The sequence below is a fragment of the Salvelinus fontinalis genome, chromosome 21, assembly GCF_029448725.1.
Source record: "Salvelinus fontinalis isolate EN_2023a chromosome 21, ASM2944872v1, whole genome shotgun sequence".
Lineage (NCBI taxonomy): Eukaryota > Metazoa > Chordata > Actinopteri > Salmoniformes > Salmonidae > Salvelinus > Salvelinus fontinalis.
In genome coordinates this window covers 28,330,988-28,347,243 of record NC_074685.1, presented here as the reverse complement: position 1 = coordinate 28,347,243, position 16,256 = coordinate 28,330,988, and the positions used below count along the sequence as shown (strand labels likewise).

Below are 16,256 nucleotides of genomic sequence, written 5' to 3'. Positions count from 1 at the left end.
GAGTGGCGCAGCAGTCTAAGGTTCAATCCCAGGTTGTGTCACAGAAGGCTGTGACCGGGAGACCCATGAGGCGGTGCACAATTGGCGTCGTCCGGGTTAGAGGAGGGTTTGGCCGGCTAGGATTTCCTTGTCCCATCGCATTCTAGCGACTGCTTGTGGCGGGCCGGGGACCTGCAAGCTGACTTTGGTTGCTAGTTGGACGGTGTTCCCTCCGACACATTGGTGAGGCTGGCTTCCAAGTTCAGTGAGCAGTGTGTCAAGAAGCAGTGCGGCTTGGCAGGGTCGTGTTTCGGAGGACGCATGGCTCATGACCCTTGCCTCTTCAGAGTCCGTATGGGAGTTGGCTCATGACCCTTGCCTCTCCCGAGTCCGTAAGGGAGTTGCAGCGATGGGACACGACTAACTACTAATTGGATATCACAAAATTGGGGTGAAAAAGGGGGTATAAGTTGATACACACGCAGCTAAAAAAAATATATGGAATTGTCTGCTCTACTCAAAATTACAACCAACTAATTACAGCATTACCACAAAAATGGTGGAGGCAAGTGGAAGAAGTAAGGGAACTTGTCTGTCGGCCCTGCATTAAAGCCCAAAATGGTTAAAGAAAATTGGTAGAAATAAAAAAGTCATACTAGTTTAATTTAAGGACCAAAAAATTGACAGCTTTGGTAAATAGATTGAAAATCTCTATTCAAATATTTTGCATTCAAAGTACCGATTCCATGGCACACGAAACAACGCGGGATCCAACATTTACAGTGGAGTTTTTCAATTTAAATCATACAAAATTCTTGCAACCAATAGAATGTTATACAGTGGGGCAAAAAAGTATTTAGTCAGCCACCAATTGTGCAAGTCCTCCCACTTAAAATGATGAGAGAGGCCTGTAATTTTCATCATAGGTACACTTCAACCATGACGGACAAAATGAGAAAAGAAAATCCAGAAATCACATTGTAGGATTTTTTATGAATTTATTTGCAAATTATGGTGGAAAATAAGTATTTGGTCAATAACAAAAGTTTCTCAATACTTTGGTATATATATTTTTGGGGGGACACAATCATGCCAGCTCCGCGGACTTATCTGCGAAGAGACTCATTAGATAATTTGTTTTGAAACGGTCCATATGTAGCTTGTTTTTGGTCACAGGTTCAGGAATGGCTGAAGAATTGCAACATTTACCTGGAGTTAACTCTGCAAATAGCACTGCTGGGTGATTTTAAAAAGTAATTCAATCAATAATATTTTTAGAATTTAAAAAAAATCTTTAATTTACCATCTGTAGAAACTATGAGAATAGAAATGTTCAGAACTTTTGTGAAACATCACAGCACAGTTGAAAAATATATGGCAAATAGATATCATAACCGGATGGTCTTCAGAGATACAGTTGAAGTCGGAAGTTTACATACACTCAGGTTGGAGTCATTAAAACTCCTTGTTAACAAACTATAGTTTTGGCAAGTCGGTTAGGACATCTACTTTGAGCATGACACAAGTCATTTTTCCAACAATTGTTTACAGATTATTTCAACATTCACTGTATCACTATTCCAGTGGGTCAGAAGTTTACATACACCAAGTTGACTGTGCCTTTAAACAGCTTGGGAAATTCCAGAAAATTATGTCATGGCTTTAGAAGTTTCTGATAGGCAAATTGACATAATTTTAGTCAATTGGAGGTGTACCTGTGGATGTATTTCAAGGCCTACCTTCAAACTCAGTGCCTCTTTGCTTGATATCATGGGAAAATCAAAAGAAATCAGCCAAGACCTGAGAATTTTTTTTGTAGACCTCCACAAGTTTGGTTCATCCTTGGGAGCAATTTCCAAACGCATGAAGGTATAAACACCATGGGACCACGCAGCCATCATACCTCTCAGGAAGGAGACCGTTCTGTCTCCTAGAGATGAACGCACTTTGGTGCGAAAAGTGTTTTACATAGTCAAATTTGATTGTTAAGGTTCCTTATTTTTGAAGATAAATGCCAAACTTAACACAGTTCATCATGGTAATGTTCATGAGATACGTTTTTCAAAAGTAAAAAAAATAAAGTGTCCAAGATGGAGGAAAATCTATCCTGACGGACATTATGGGTCCTTGAGGAGAATTTGTTCAGGATGAGGAGACGCCTACATTTAGTTTTTTTGAAAGACACCTACATACAAGGTTTCAAGTGTTTAGGTCAAACGGGCCACCGGATATGAGGGTTTAAGTGAGACTGCTTATAACAGTGCCACCTTTAGGCCAATTGGTAGTTGGCCTGTAGTTTGTGTGCCAAACTCGAAATCAAAGTAACCAATCTATGTTTGCTGTGAACTCCTAATAATTAGCCAGACACATCAGTAGTTATTTCTTAAATACTTTATACAAAATTAATACATTGTAATGTACACATTTTAATGATCAATACCATGATTTTTCCAGTTGCAAAATACAAATAAAACTTCACAAAAGTCCAGTTACTTGGACATACAACACGTGCTAACTAACTATTGTAGTGATTTAATTATAGTGCAATGCTTCACAAGATTAAAAAAAATGTATAAAAAAAATGTAATAAAACAATAAAAAGTGAACACTTGCACAGCTTGGCACAAGGAACATGTATGTTAGTGGCAGTGCCCTCCTTAGAAGTAGACATTTTCCCCTAAATCAACAGCCCAAAAGATGTATTCACATTGGTACTGTATACTGCATATAAAGCCCAGATATAGCTTTAACAGTGTGTGATGTTGCAGTTTTCTTCTTTTTGTGAACATCAAACTGACTATTATTGTATGGACAACAGCAGTGTTACTTGACAAATAGCAAAATATATTTTTTAGGCGTGATATGTTCAATTTTTTCTCTCCTTATTTCTATCAGGGATATGACAGGCATGCATTACCCCTTACTGTGTATACTGTAGATCCAATAGAACTCATGATACAGTACTGAACATCTCCACATCATTCCAACATTTTTTAAGAGGGATCAAAACAGAAAACAAAAATATAAATACTATATCTAAGAAAATTACTACATCTAAACGAAAAATATAAATCCTCCAATACAATTAAAAACAAAAATAAAGTAACAGCAATAAGGAAAATCACATTGACAATATCAGTCTGATACGGTTGATTTAGGTCAAATTGACCAACCCTCTGCATCGTTGTGAGACAAAAGAAATACACAGAAAATGGGGGGTAAAAACATGTATATAGAAATCTTCTATTATCACCAATGTAAGGCCACTCAGAGATACAAGGAAACATAGTTGGAAAATATTTGGAAACCGAGGGCTTGGACTGCCTTTTCCTAGCCTCGTTACGAACCATACGAGGCTAGCCTTTCCTTCATCTGAGATGAAGATCGTTTAAACTCCTCTGGTCCCAAAAGACCCTCTAGGTTCAGTTAGTATCTGTAGGGTCCTGCTAGAAAACTGCAGTAAAAAGCCATTCAAAACCACTTTGAAAACTATACTCAAACGACATCTAGCAGCCCTCTGTTTGCAAAGTAGACCAGACTCTACATATGGATTAAATACATAAAAACTATAAATAAAATGGCTGTCATTGAGGGTTGGCAACATTAGCCAAATGTTTGTAAAATGTTGTATTCAACGGGGTTATTTAGCAGTGATTACTAAGTTCAAGACAGGGCCCTACAATACACCATTGCCGTTTTTAATGTAAGAAGCAATAGTCCATATTAAAAAGTGCTCACCACTCTCTATCCTTAAAAGGAAGTTTCTCTCTGGATAGAAGGCAGCCCTTGCGTTAAGAACATTTATGACAATTTAGACTAAAAAGTATTACAGTAATTCTCATTCAAAGTGCATTGTTAACACTGTATGGGACTAATGGGTTATGAAACGGAGGACCCAATACCTGACAAGGCACACAACTTTACAAACCCTTTACATTGAGTGCTGTTGCCATTACAGTACCTCCTGTCAAAAAATAGGGGGGAGACTCAAACATAAAACTCACTTCAGAACCACCACATGGCACTAATTCCAATACAAAGAAAAACACACTTCACTTTTCTAAGGGGAAACAATTGGATTTGTACACTATAATTAGGAGTAGGGTACTTGACATGTGGTAGAAGTCCAAACGATAGAAACCAGGTGAATCTACTTCGACCAAAACACCAACAATGACATCCTGCGTTTGGACCCTAGTAGTGGCATCAATGATGTGAACATGGATCCTGAAGAACACTAAAGAGAGATTGAGGAAGATAAACAGCTTTCTACTACAGTTACAGTTTTGTGTCTGAACTTCACACATTCACAGCTTCTAAAGTGTAAGGCATCAAACATATGGCCACAGTTGGGGGGTATTGCACATGAACACTAGGGGGGATTGTGGGGTGAGGGGGAGACCCCATACTGAAGTACATACAGGCTGGCAGGAATTGATTGGCATATAGCGCCCATGGCATGTCCATAGTGCCAGACTGGCCGACCCACAGTAAGTACAATATCGTGTGAGATAGTTTCTCTCTCTCTCAATGGTTATTAGACACAAACTACGTATGTGTAGGAGATAGTGAGTGAGGGACACAAAAGGGGAGTCTGAGAAACACAGTGAGTGACAATGTGATGGTGAACCAGTGTCCATCAAACAGCCAGTAGCAGCCAGGAGACATTATTAGTCCAAAGTAGTAGTAGTCAAAGTGCTCCTATTACTTCCCACTTTACTAGAGGCCCTTCACACCCCTCCCCTCCTTCAGGGAGACCTCATCTGCCCTCCTCCTCAGAGCGTATCTCAGACTTGAGCTTGACGAACTCCTTGGCCACCTCGTCGTTGGAGCGCTGGGAGAGGATGCGCATGGCGGTGAGGCCTGTCTCGTCCATGGTGACACGCTGACCCAGGGGGCACCAGCACGCCACACTGCCCTTCTCTGCCACATCCCGCAGCTGCATCACAGCCATGCCCACCACCCGATCGGCACGGCCAAAACAGTAGTCCTTCACACACATCTGCAGCTCGTAGCACTCAAAGCCATCCTCATTACCTAGGATACTGAGGAGACATGGAAGAGGGGAGGGAGAGAGATCATTTCTTACACTTTTTTTTAAATTTTTTTTTTTACAATGAGCAATGGCTATTTCAAGGGACTACATATGGATCATTGTAGGCAGCAGGCTACTGTACTATTGCTTGGCTCTGCACTCACAAGTGAAAGGTCTCGTTGAACTTGGGCGCCCAGCTGTTGTTCTTGGACTTGGATTGGAACTTGCGCTTCTTGTCACTGAGGTGGGGTCCAATCATGGTGATCTCCACAAAGGGCCGGAACATCCCAGACGTCTGCCACTTCAGATCATTGGCTCCCACCACTGGTACAACGAGGAAGGAGATACGTTTGTTTGTTGGGAGACACAGAGAAAAGGGTTTATTGGAGTCATTTTTTCCTTAACTCTACAAATATACAAACCTTTGACAGTGACTTTGTGCTCCCCAGTACCAGGGTGGGTAAATAGGTCGATCTGAACGGATATTTCTCCCACCGGCTTGTCCACTCCTGACCCTAGCGCACACAGATGGAAACAAGACATTATCTTCCAGTGGTAGTCAGTGTGATTATAGATACCAGTAGTATCCTTCAGGGAGGAGGAGGAGAGGGTATGGGTAGGGTCATAAAACCAGGAGGAGGAGCAGTCAAGGTTGGTGTTTGGGGCAAACTCACCCACAGGGGCAGGTGGGAGGGGGTTTATGTGTACAGAGTAAAGGAGACCGGGGTTGTTAGCACATGCTATCCATTAACAGCACCACCTACCCCTGGAGGGTTGTATTTTTTCGTTGGGAGTTAACCTAATACCCTTCCCATTGTGCACTGGTGAGGAGGCAGCAGAAAAGATCACAAGAGAGAAGACAAATAAGCAAAGAAAGTGTCAAATGGCAACAGTGAGTCATTTTAGAGTTAGACAAATCACAGCACACACAGAACAGCCACAGAGCCAGTGAAAGTTTGTTTCTAGGTATATAACAGAGGCACACACAGTATTTAGCTGATAGATCAACTTCAAGCCCAATACTAAATAGAACAGTGCTCAAGAGGGAGCCTCTCTGGTGACCAATGGTGGCAAAGCAGGGGAGAAGCAAAGGTCTTATTTTATGACTAATGTATTTCGTTAGACACAATAGGAAGCAGACTGATGCTATTGTGTGTGCGCATGCACGCTGTCTCACCTTGTGTGTGTTGTGTTGTGACGAAGGTCTTGATGAGCGTGTCTGTGGTCTGTGTGTAGAGGGACAAAGCGTGGCGTAGTGAGGTCAACTCAGGACTCTTCTCCAGGAACGCCTTCTTCAGACCGTTCCCTCCTGCATGGAAGTATTGCTGCAGAAGAGTGCGAGAGAGCGAGATGAAGAGGGAGAAGGTTTGATTTCCTACTATACAATGAATGAGGCCTGTAATTAAAGGATCAGAAACACAGTCCCCTCATCATCTAAGTAGTAACTTTACCACAGGTGTATGTTTGTCTATAAACTGGAACACAAACTTTGATTGTGTCCAGTGCTATATCCATGACAGCACACTGTTTAGGTGTCAGGCTTTTGGCCTCTCCTGCCATGTGATCCTTGAGCTTGGAGAGCTGCCCCAGTTCCTTGGCTGCAGACAGGATCTGAGCCCCCTGAGGAGAGGAATACGCATAACATTAGGTGACGGTGTGTTTGGAGTAGAGAGTCGTGAGGAAACGGGCCAGGTTTGAGGGTAAATGTTAGGAGGGTGTTAGGCCTTACGAATGTGTCGTTGCCTTGGGGCAGGACGATGGTTTTCTCCAGGCTGCTCATTACAATCCTCCACAGCTCTTTTAGAACCCGCTTTAGAACAGTCTTCTCACATGCTGTGGCGAACAGCGTTAACCTGCATAGACACACACAGACGTTTAATGAGACAACACATACAGCAAATCAACAAATACACAATCACGCAACATACTGACAAAAACAACTTTCACTTCAGAGGGAACGCACCAAAATGGACGCCACCAAATCAGCAGCCAATACAGAAGCAGGAGGGATCCACTCACTTTGAATCCAGGAAGTCCATAAGTGGCCGTAGCATGTTGTCCGAGTCGGCCTCCACCATGTTGCGGCTGTTGGTGTTGACTGGGCCCTTGATCTGGTACAGCAGACAGGCCATCTGTCTCATACAGTCATCAATACGGACCTGGAAACTACAGGAGAAAGGAGCCACATGGGTTAGGGTTCAGAGCCAAAATGGACTCCATATACTACAGACTGAAGCTGTGTGCATGAGTCCACAGTAGAAACATTATGAGTGACATAGTATGGGGAGAGTGTACATGTTGAAATCCTGGGACTGTGTGGGAGCATGTGTGTACCTGTTTCCAAACGTGGTACTCAGCTCATCCAGCACATTGTTCAGCTTGACCTGAAGCTCATTCAGGAGGTCACTGGCTTCTGTGTCCAGCTGCATACAAACAGGCAAACACACAGATAGTCAGACAGACGCAGAGAAGCACACAGAGACAGTGTAATAAGTCTGAGTACAGAATTTATTTTGTAAAACAGTTAAGCATGATTCTCAAAAACCATAGATATGGGGGAAAACAGCAACATAATTCCCTTTGATGCCAGATAATACACATACTGTAAAGTATGCGAATTGCAAGCCAAAGTAGAGCACACACAATAATCCAGCAGCAATGGAGAAAATGTGTTATTTTGCTTCTTGCCAGAAGATGAACAAGCATGGCAAGAAAAGGCAATGGTCACTCAAACATTGTTTTCAGAGAAACTGTGAAAAATGTTTGACTGAAGTAGCGAGACTCCCTATACTTGCAATGTCACTGCTACTTCTCTTCCAGTTAGTTAGTCATTGTTATTAGAGCCAACACTCCTGTAGACTAACCCACCTTTTTGTCGGTAATAATCACCACCTTCAAAGAAAGCAGATGAAAGAAAATGGCGGTTTAATATGACAGCAGATTCATTGACTCAGAAGTATATCCTATTGGAGGACCACCAGGGGTCACAATGTGTCCCGTATCTACAACCACAGCATCAGTCTGACAGAAACCATCTCACAGAGGCCTAAAGCAACCCCAGCCAGACAGATGACAACATGATGTGGCCCATTAAGCTAATGCTTCAATAGGCCAGCTGATACATGGACTGCCAGGGACTAGACTACATGTCTAGATTCCAGACAAGAATATAGGACAGCTGTAGGGGAGACTACTGAAGGAGTTCTGCACCAGTGGATACGAGGAGGGCTTACAGGGGCTATAGGGAGAGATTGAGTATGTTTTTCATGAGCCTCTTGTACGTGTGTATACTGCTGAGTAAGTGACAGTTAGTGAGAGTGATACAGTGTTAGTGGAGATGGGCACTGATGATGTCACATCCTTACTACACTCACCTTCTCCTCGTCTTTCTTTTCAGGCTATCAGAGAACGGCAGGGGGAAAAAGGAGATGACCGTATTTATTGCTGTCTTGTATCAAGAGCTAGTATGAGATAAAAACTAGAAATACATGGCAAATATCTGATGGTGCTACAAAATAATATTGTACCAATTGGGAAATGTGTTGACCAATGAACCAGTGACATTTTTGTGAGCAGCATAGCTACCGCTCAACTATACAACCCAGGGAGAAAGGCACAAACTCTAACCCACCTTTTCCTCTGGGGGTGCATCCATCTTTGAGAGAAGTAAAAAAAAACAAAAAAAACTGTCAAATGTGTCTTTTGTTGCAATAACTAAAGTACGGACCAGCAACAGACCCAACTAGTACTAACAGCAGGAGAAGATTTAGGATAATAGACTTAACCAAAAGACTAAATTGTAAAAAGATGTGCAGTAATACCTTTGCATAGTGTATGTATGCAACACTTGTTTGTAATGAACCCACCTTCTCTTTGTCAGTCTATTGAAAACAAAAGAAAAGGGAAAATAACTAAATCATTAAACTGCATAGTAGTCTGAAAGTAAATGAAGTTGTGGGAAGGAGATGTCTGTGTAATGGAGCGCAAGACAGCTGCACTTGGATTTAGAGAACAGGTAAGGGACAACAGTACCGTAGTCATATAGGGGAAGAGTGTTGCACCAAACAGATGACCAGTGAAAAACCCAACAAGATCAAAGTTACCCCGGTAACGATGGTGGTGTCCATTCCCACCATGAGAAGGCACAATGACGTGGCGAATACGAGTGTGACCACCACTACGTGAGTGGAGAGATGGGCAGTGAGTGGGAATGACGATATGTAACCATGACGATATCAGTGACAGTGTGTCACTGACACAACCTCTACTACACCAACAAACCTCAACCTGCTCCTCCTCAACCACCTCCTCCTCCTCCACACTTTCCTGGAGGGTTGGAGTGAGACAGAACACAAAACATACTGTGAACCTCCAGCCGGAGGCAGAACGGTTGATAAACCCTCAGAGAACTGATTGATACACTGAGTCGGTTTACAAGTTACATCAGCCGACCATGTCAACAATGACAGCAGTATCAGACAGTACAGTATCATCATGTTCTGTATTTACAGTGCATTCGGAAAGTATTCAGACGCCTTCCCCTTTTCCACATTTTGTTATGTTACAACCTTACTATAAATTTGTATAAATAAACAATTTCCTCAACAATCTACACTCAATACCCCATAATGACAAAGCGAAAACAGGTTTAGAAATTTGTGCAAATGTAAAAATAAAAAACAGAAATACCTTATTTACATAAGTATTCAGACCCTTTGCTATGAACTCAAAATTGAGCTCAGGTGCATACTGTTTCAATTGATCATTCTTGAGATGTTTCTACAACTTGATTGGCGTCCACCTGTGGTAAATTCTGTTTATATAAGGTCCCTCAGTTGACAGTGTATGTCAAAGCAAAAACCAAGCCATGGGGTCGAAGGAATTGTCCAAAGAGTTCCGAGACAGGATTGTGTCGAGGCACAGATCTGGGAAAGGGTACCAGCATTGAAGATCCAAGAAAACAGTGGTATCCATCATTCTTAAATGGAAGTAGTTTGGAACCACCAAGACTCTTCCTATAGCTGGCTGCCCAGCCCAAATGAGCAATCGGGGGAGAAGGGCCTTCTTCAGGGAGGTGATCAAAAACCCAATGGTCACTGACAGCTCCAGAGTTCCTCTGTGGAGATGGGAGAACCTTCCAGGAGGACAACCATCTCTGCAGCACTCCACCAATCAGGCCTGTATGGTAGAGTGGCCAGAAGGAAGCCGCTCCTCAGTAAAAGGCACATGACAGCCCGCTTGGAGTTTGCCAAAAGACACCTAAAGACTCCGACCATGAGAAACAAGATTATCTGGTCTGATGAAACCAAGATTGAACTCTTTGGCCTTAATGCCAAGTCTCACGTCTGGAGGAAAACTGACACTATCCCTACGGTGAAGCATGATGGTGGCAGCATCATGCTGTGGCAATGTTTTTCAGTATCAGGGACTGGGAAACTAGTCAGGATTGAGAGAAAGATGAACAGAGAAATCCTTGATGAAAACCTGCTCCAGAGCACTCAGGACCTCAGACTGGGTCAAATGTTCACCTTCCAACATGATAACGACCCTAAGCACACAGCCGGGACAAGTCTCTGAATGTCCTTGAGTGGCCCAGCCGGAGCCCGGACTTGAACCCGATCAAACGTCTCTGGAGAGACCTGAAAATAGCTGTGCAGTGGCGCTCCCCATCCAACCTTACAGAGCTTGAGAGGATCTGCAGAGAAGAATGGGAGAAACCCCCCAAATACAGGTGTGCCAAGCTTGTAGCGTCATACACAAGAATACTCAGTGCTGAAAATGCTGCCAAAAGTGCTTCAACAAAGTACTGAGAAAAGGGCCTGAATACTTATGCAAATATGATCCGTTTTCTATTTAATACATTTGCAAAAATGTAAAAAAAATACGTTTTGCTTTGTCATAAGGTACTGTGTGTGTAGACTGATGAGGGAAAAAAATACAATTTAATAAATTTTAGATTAAGGCTGTAGTGTAACAAAATGTGGAAAAAGTCAAGGGGTCTGAATACTTTCCGAATGCACTGTACAGAAAAGGGATCGTCAGTTTTCTATTTGAGTTTCAAAAACAATTGATTTTATATATATATATATCCATGTACAGAATGTCCATACATGCACATACATAATGTCCTCGTCTTACACCCACCTGCTGCCATTCTATCATTTTGCCCATGTTGCCCTAGGGGGGAAAAAGAGGGGGGAAATGCCCAAGTTTCTTTTATTCCTGCTAACTGCACAAAGTCAGCACCACAGTTTGAAGGTCAGAGTGCTTATAAATTTGTAAGTCGCTCTGGATAAGAGCGTCTGCTAAATGACTTAAATGTAAATGTATAATGAAGACCTGTGTGAAGGATTTCCAGGACACAGATAAAAAGACGTGGTAACAGCAGAATGTTCATTATCAGTCAACGGTTTACGACCATTCCATTATATTGTACAATTTTGAAGATACTGTAGTTTATTTGAGTATTTCTGACTGTCAAAATAAACAAAACTTTATTATTATTATTATTATTTTGTTTTAAATTGGCGCTTGTTGACAATGAAACTTGAACAGTGTGTCTTGTTTTTTAAGTGTCTAATTGGTGTTGACAGGCAGAAGAGCATCAGTCAGCATGTACTGTGAAGTTCCTGTGAACTATTCCTACTGAGCTTCATCTGGGACAACTTAATTCCTAATCACTCCTTCCCTCCCACATCTCCCTCCTTTACAGGAGCCCAGAACAGTCCGCCTTTCAAGTTCATCTCCTCACAGCACGACGCAGAGCTTTGACAACAACATCACGGCTTCACACAACCCCAGGGTTGTGCTTCTTTGAAAACACAGCTCAGATTAAAGTTCCACTCTCTACATTCATTAGATGAACACTGATTGTCTTACCTTAGAAAAACCCAACCACAAGCCATATGCCATTCATCAGCAGTGAAGAAACAAACCATTGTGGATACAAGCTTATTCCAGGCATTTCACACTTTCACAGCCCCAATAATCTGAAACTGATCCTCTGGGTGCAGAAGTTCTTACCATTACACGTCCATACCCTCAAAAGACTAAAGACTCATCTAATTGGCCACAGGGAACTATCATGTGAGAAATCTAGCTCCAGTAGTTGACTGTCTATGGTTTCACTATGGGGGTTCCTAAAGGCTCTATAGAGGGTGAAGTTATGACCTGCTAGTCAGGGGGAAGGTGAGTTAGACAAGACTTAATATGCAACCGGATCTTCAACAACACTTTGGCAACTATCAAACAGCCTCCAACCAAAAGTGAACGAACACCCACCTTCTCGTCCTCTTCATCATCCACCTGCTCGTCAATCTTAAGCAGCGAAGGAAACACCCATTTAAAGTCAATTTGTCAAAGTCTAGTGCTACAATTCAGCCATGGATGCGTAAACTAAAACGAAGGGATTACTAGACCAAACTACAAACTGTTTAACTCAACATCCAAACCACATAATAACTGACTTACTACGCAGTAAGAATGGAACAATCATTCAGAATAAAGCATGTCCTAAACATACTTAACATATAGATACTACATTGTCCTCTTAAGTAGGGATGCTAAACATACTGTAGGGACGGTAATGAAAACCTATAGACCGCACATAGCTTTATGAAGTCTAGGAAATTGATCTAGGGACAAAATAGAATCACCAAGGGCATATGTTAATGTAACAGTCTAGTAGTCTACACAGTAAGCACTGGCTGATAGCTGCTATTGATCTAATGCTTTATTCCACATGGCAGGATACTACAGTAGCACACATCCACTTCTCAACTCTAAGTCAAGTGAACCATCTCCCTACCACTGCTTCCGCTTTTGCAATCTGGTACGGAAAGACACAAACAACACGTTCATAATATTGTCTATGAAGAACAGTCACACACAAAAGCAATTTGAACCACATGTTCACATAGAGCAAAAAGTTGAGGTTCTTCATTTCTCTAGGTGTCATGCCAGAGGAGCACATCATTCACTCCTTTAAATCAAAACCTGCTAACACCAACGGCTGCTCAACCGGCTGCATGAGCCCAGAGACACAATGCGCCTGTCGTCTTCTCCAGGAGGTTCCTGGTGGTCCGGAGCACAGTGAGTATGAACATTTTTCACCCCGATTCCATCTTACCCATCTGTGAAAAAAAGCTATTTGTTATCATCTTTTCCCGTACATAGAGTTGCTGCTTACCTGTTTGGCACCCATGGACTCAAACATCTTCTCCAGCTGGATACGCAACTGCTGCACGTTATTCATCAGTACACAGGGCTACAAAGGGGAAGAGAGCGAGCAATAGAAACAGAGACCATTTAAAGGTTGAAACTCCCTTTGAAAACACTAAGGATTACAGTGCATTCGGAAAGTATTCAGACCCCTTGACTTTTTCAACATTTTGTTACGTTACAGCCTTACTCCAAAATTTGCAAAAATGTCTAAAAACCTGTTTTTCCTTTGTCGTTATGGGGTATTGTATGTAGGGGGAAAAAACAATTAAATACATTTTAGAATAAGTCTAACGTAACAAAATACGGAAAAAGTCAAGAGGTCTGAATACTTTCCGAATGCACTGTATGTTGTGTAAGGCAGAATATGAAGACTTACGATCTTCTCTTTGTCAGAGTAGGAGGGGAAGCTCTTGCTCAGAATGGCACTGTACTGCAGAAGAACTTTGGCAATAGTCTGTGGGGAGGAAAACAGGTCATTACAGTGTAATTGGAAATATATTATCTCATTCCAACCACTAAATGACTGTCATCCTTTTCTGTTAATGGGAAGTGGCCTTTAACACTGGCTAGAGGCTAGTCTGTTTTTTAGGTAAAGTTAGAGGGTTTGTGAGGTTACTGTCGGGTAATTTTTCTGCACTAGTGCTGGAAAGAGTCCTCTGAAAGTAGGAATGCATTCCCTGAATATATTCTCTGGGATGAAAAACCTCAGTCTCTCTATAGACTGTGCCAGCCCAAGCCCAGCTAGAAAGAACGATTGTCGCATTAGACATTTCTATTTAATGAGAACATATCATATCCAATTCCTTTACACAAATGTTAAAGTCCCCCAGACAATGCTCGGGCTGCTTTTATAGAAATAGGATTTTCTGGGGCTAATATCTGTAATAAGGGTATAGTACTCTAAAATAAGAAAAGCAATGGTAAGGATTTCTCTAAAGGGCAGAGTTGGCTGCTTTCCGAAGAAAATGCAATGGGCGGTCATGATCATTAATCACTTTAATGAGATTTGGGGCTATTTCAAAAGGTTTGAGCAAATGCCAAACTTTTCTCCCAGTAACCAGGTTTCCATCCAACCATTTCATGCGAGTAAAGTACATGTCAGATAAAAAAATGTTGCGACAGGCCTGATGGAAAAGCTCATTTGTCAGTAAACTTTTCAAATGTCGAGAAAACAAAATACACTAGACAAGGTGGGATCTTTGTGTGTCAGTAAAATTAATTGGGCGAGAAATGGCGGGGTAAACGTGGAGTCACGCAATGATATGTTGTGTGGTCCTCACACTACAACTCGGGAAGGCATACAATTTATTAGGCTACAGACTAAATAAATTCTGATAAACTTCACAGGGTTGGGCCTCCCGAGTGGCGCAGCGGTCTAAGGTACTGCATCGCAGTGCTTGAGGTGTCACTACAGACCCAGGTTTGATCACAGGCTATGTCACAACCAGCCGTGACCGGGAGTCCCATAGGGAGGCACACAATTGTCCCAGCGTCATCCGGGTTAGGGAATGGTTTGGCGGAGAGGGCTTTAATTGGCTCATGGCGTATTAGCGACTCCTTGTTGCGGGCTGGGCGCCTGCAGGCTGACTTCGGTCGTCAGTTGAATGGTGTTTCCTCTGACACATTAGTGCAGCTGGCTTCCGGGTTAAGTGGGCGGGTGTTAAGAAGCGTGGTTCGGCGGGTCATGTTTTGGAGGACGCATGACTCGACCTTAACCACTACCTAGTCCGTTGGGGAGTTGCAGCGGTGAGACAAGATGGAAATTGGGGAGAAAAAAAATACAATAATTTAAATTTAAAAAACTTTAAAAAAAAAACATAACATAACTCTTGCAGAGCTGGTGAATGGTAGCTTTCTGGTCAGAGATCTCATCATATTCAAACACACATTTTTTATGAACAAAACCATTAGATTACGACAGTAATCTAGCCTGGGCTAAAGCAAGAAAATCTTGTTCTGATGCTGATTGGCTTATTTTTAGGCAGTTAAGAAACAAGTGTTCTTTTCTTCTCAGGAAGGCCAAGTCAGAATATTTTATGTCTGTTACCACTGATAACCTGAATGACCCTAGAAAGTTTTGGAACGCTATTAAGTCTATGTCTGGTAACAGTAATGTTAATGAATTAACGTCATGTGTTGAAGGACTCTGTTGCTATATATGACAAAACTGAAATGGTGAATTGTTTCAATGAGCACTTTGTATCATCTGGTAGGCTGTTTGATTCAGTATCCTGTCTCTGTACAACCCTGTGTGGATGAACCAGTGAGAGCTGGTCAAACTTTTAGCTTTTTTCCATTCTCAGTGCAGGAGGTGCATAAAGCCCTGAATTCCTTAGATCAAAGAAAGCCTGCAGGTCCTGATCGTTTGGATCCCTGCTTTTTAAATCTGGCAGCTGATTTCATAGCTGAACCACTTACATATCTGTTCAATCTAACCCTGGAATGTAATGAAATTCCAAAGATCTGGAAATCAGCATTTTTAAAAGGGGGAGATCCAACTCTTTTAAATAATTATAGGCCAATCTCAAAGCTGTCACCCCTGGTGAAAATACTTGAAACTCTTGTAAGTGAACAGCTAAAAGAGTTTTTATTTACTAACTCTATTTTATCAATGTACCAATCGGGCTTCAGGAAGAAGCATAGCACAATTACAGCAGCCATAAAGGTTTTAAATGATATCACTGAAGCCCTGGACAAAAAAACAGCACTGTGTCTCACTTTTTATTGATCTCTCTTTGGCTTTTGATAAAGTTGATCATGCTATACTAAGGCAGAGATTGTTGAGTGTAGGTCTTTCGGAGCATGCAGTTGCATGGTTTGCTAACCATCTGTCTGATAGAACTCAGTGCACTCAATTTGATGGGCTTATGTCTGTTAAAATTGTCTGTCCTTAATGGTGTGCCCCAAGGCTCTGTACTTGGTCCTCTCTTATTCACTATTTATATAAATGATTTAGATAAATGATTTAGACAAAAATGTCCAAAATGCTGATGATACTGTTATTTACTGTTGTGCCTCA

General features: G+C 41.9%; 1 protein-coding gene across 8 annotated transcripts in view; it reads right to left on the bottom strand.

The window, feature by feature from the left end:
• Positions 1–2,355: 2,355 nt before the first annotated feature.
• The window catches only part of unc13bb (unc-13 homolog Bb (C. elegans)), a 100,596-nt gene continuing 86,695 nt past the window's right edge, over positions 2,356–16,256 (bottom strand). For 2 of the 8 annotated variants that reach the window (XM_055874540.1, XM_055874534.1), the window contains 14 exons: positions 13,614–13,691; positions 13,203–13,280; positions 8,646–8,669; positions 8,389–8,412; positions 7,883–7,906; positions 7,349–7,437; positions 7,034–7,180; positions 6,744–6,867; positions 6,503–6,634; positions 6,192–6,339; positions 5,779–5,835; positions 5,437–5,529; positions 5,179–5,338; positions 2,356–5,024 (listed from right to left, as the gene is read on the bottom strand). In XM_055874540.1, the coding sequence (XP_055730515.1) occupies positions 4,739–5,024; positions 5,179–5,338; positions 5,437–5,529; positions 5,779–5,835; positions 6,192–6,339; positions 6,503–6,634; positions 6,744–6,867; positions 7,034–7,180; positions 7,349–7,437; positions 7,883–7,906; positions 8,389–8,412; positions 8,646–8,669; positions 13,203–13,280; positions 13,614–13,691 (1,464 nt within the window). In that variant the 3' untranslated portion in view covers positions 2,356–4,738. The remainder of the gene's footprint in view (positions 5,025–5,178; positions 5,339–5,436; positions 5,530–5,778; positions 5,836–6,191; positions 6,340–6,502; positions 6,635–6,743; positions 6,868–7,033; positions 7,181–7,348; positions 7,438–7,882; positions 7,907–8,388; positions 8,413–8,645; positions 8,670–13,202; positions 13,281–13,613; positions 13,692–16,256) is intronic. The other 6 variants (XM_055874541.1, XM_055874538.1, XM_055874535.1 and 3 more) reach the window with 5 other exon arrangements.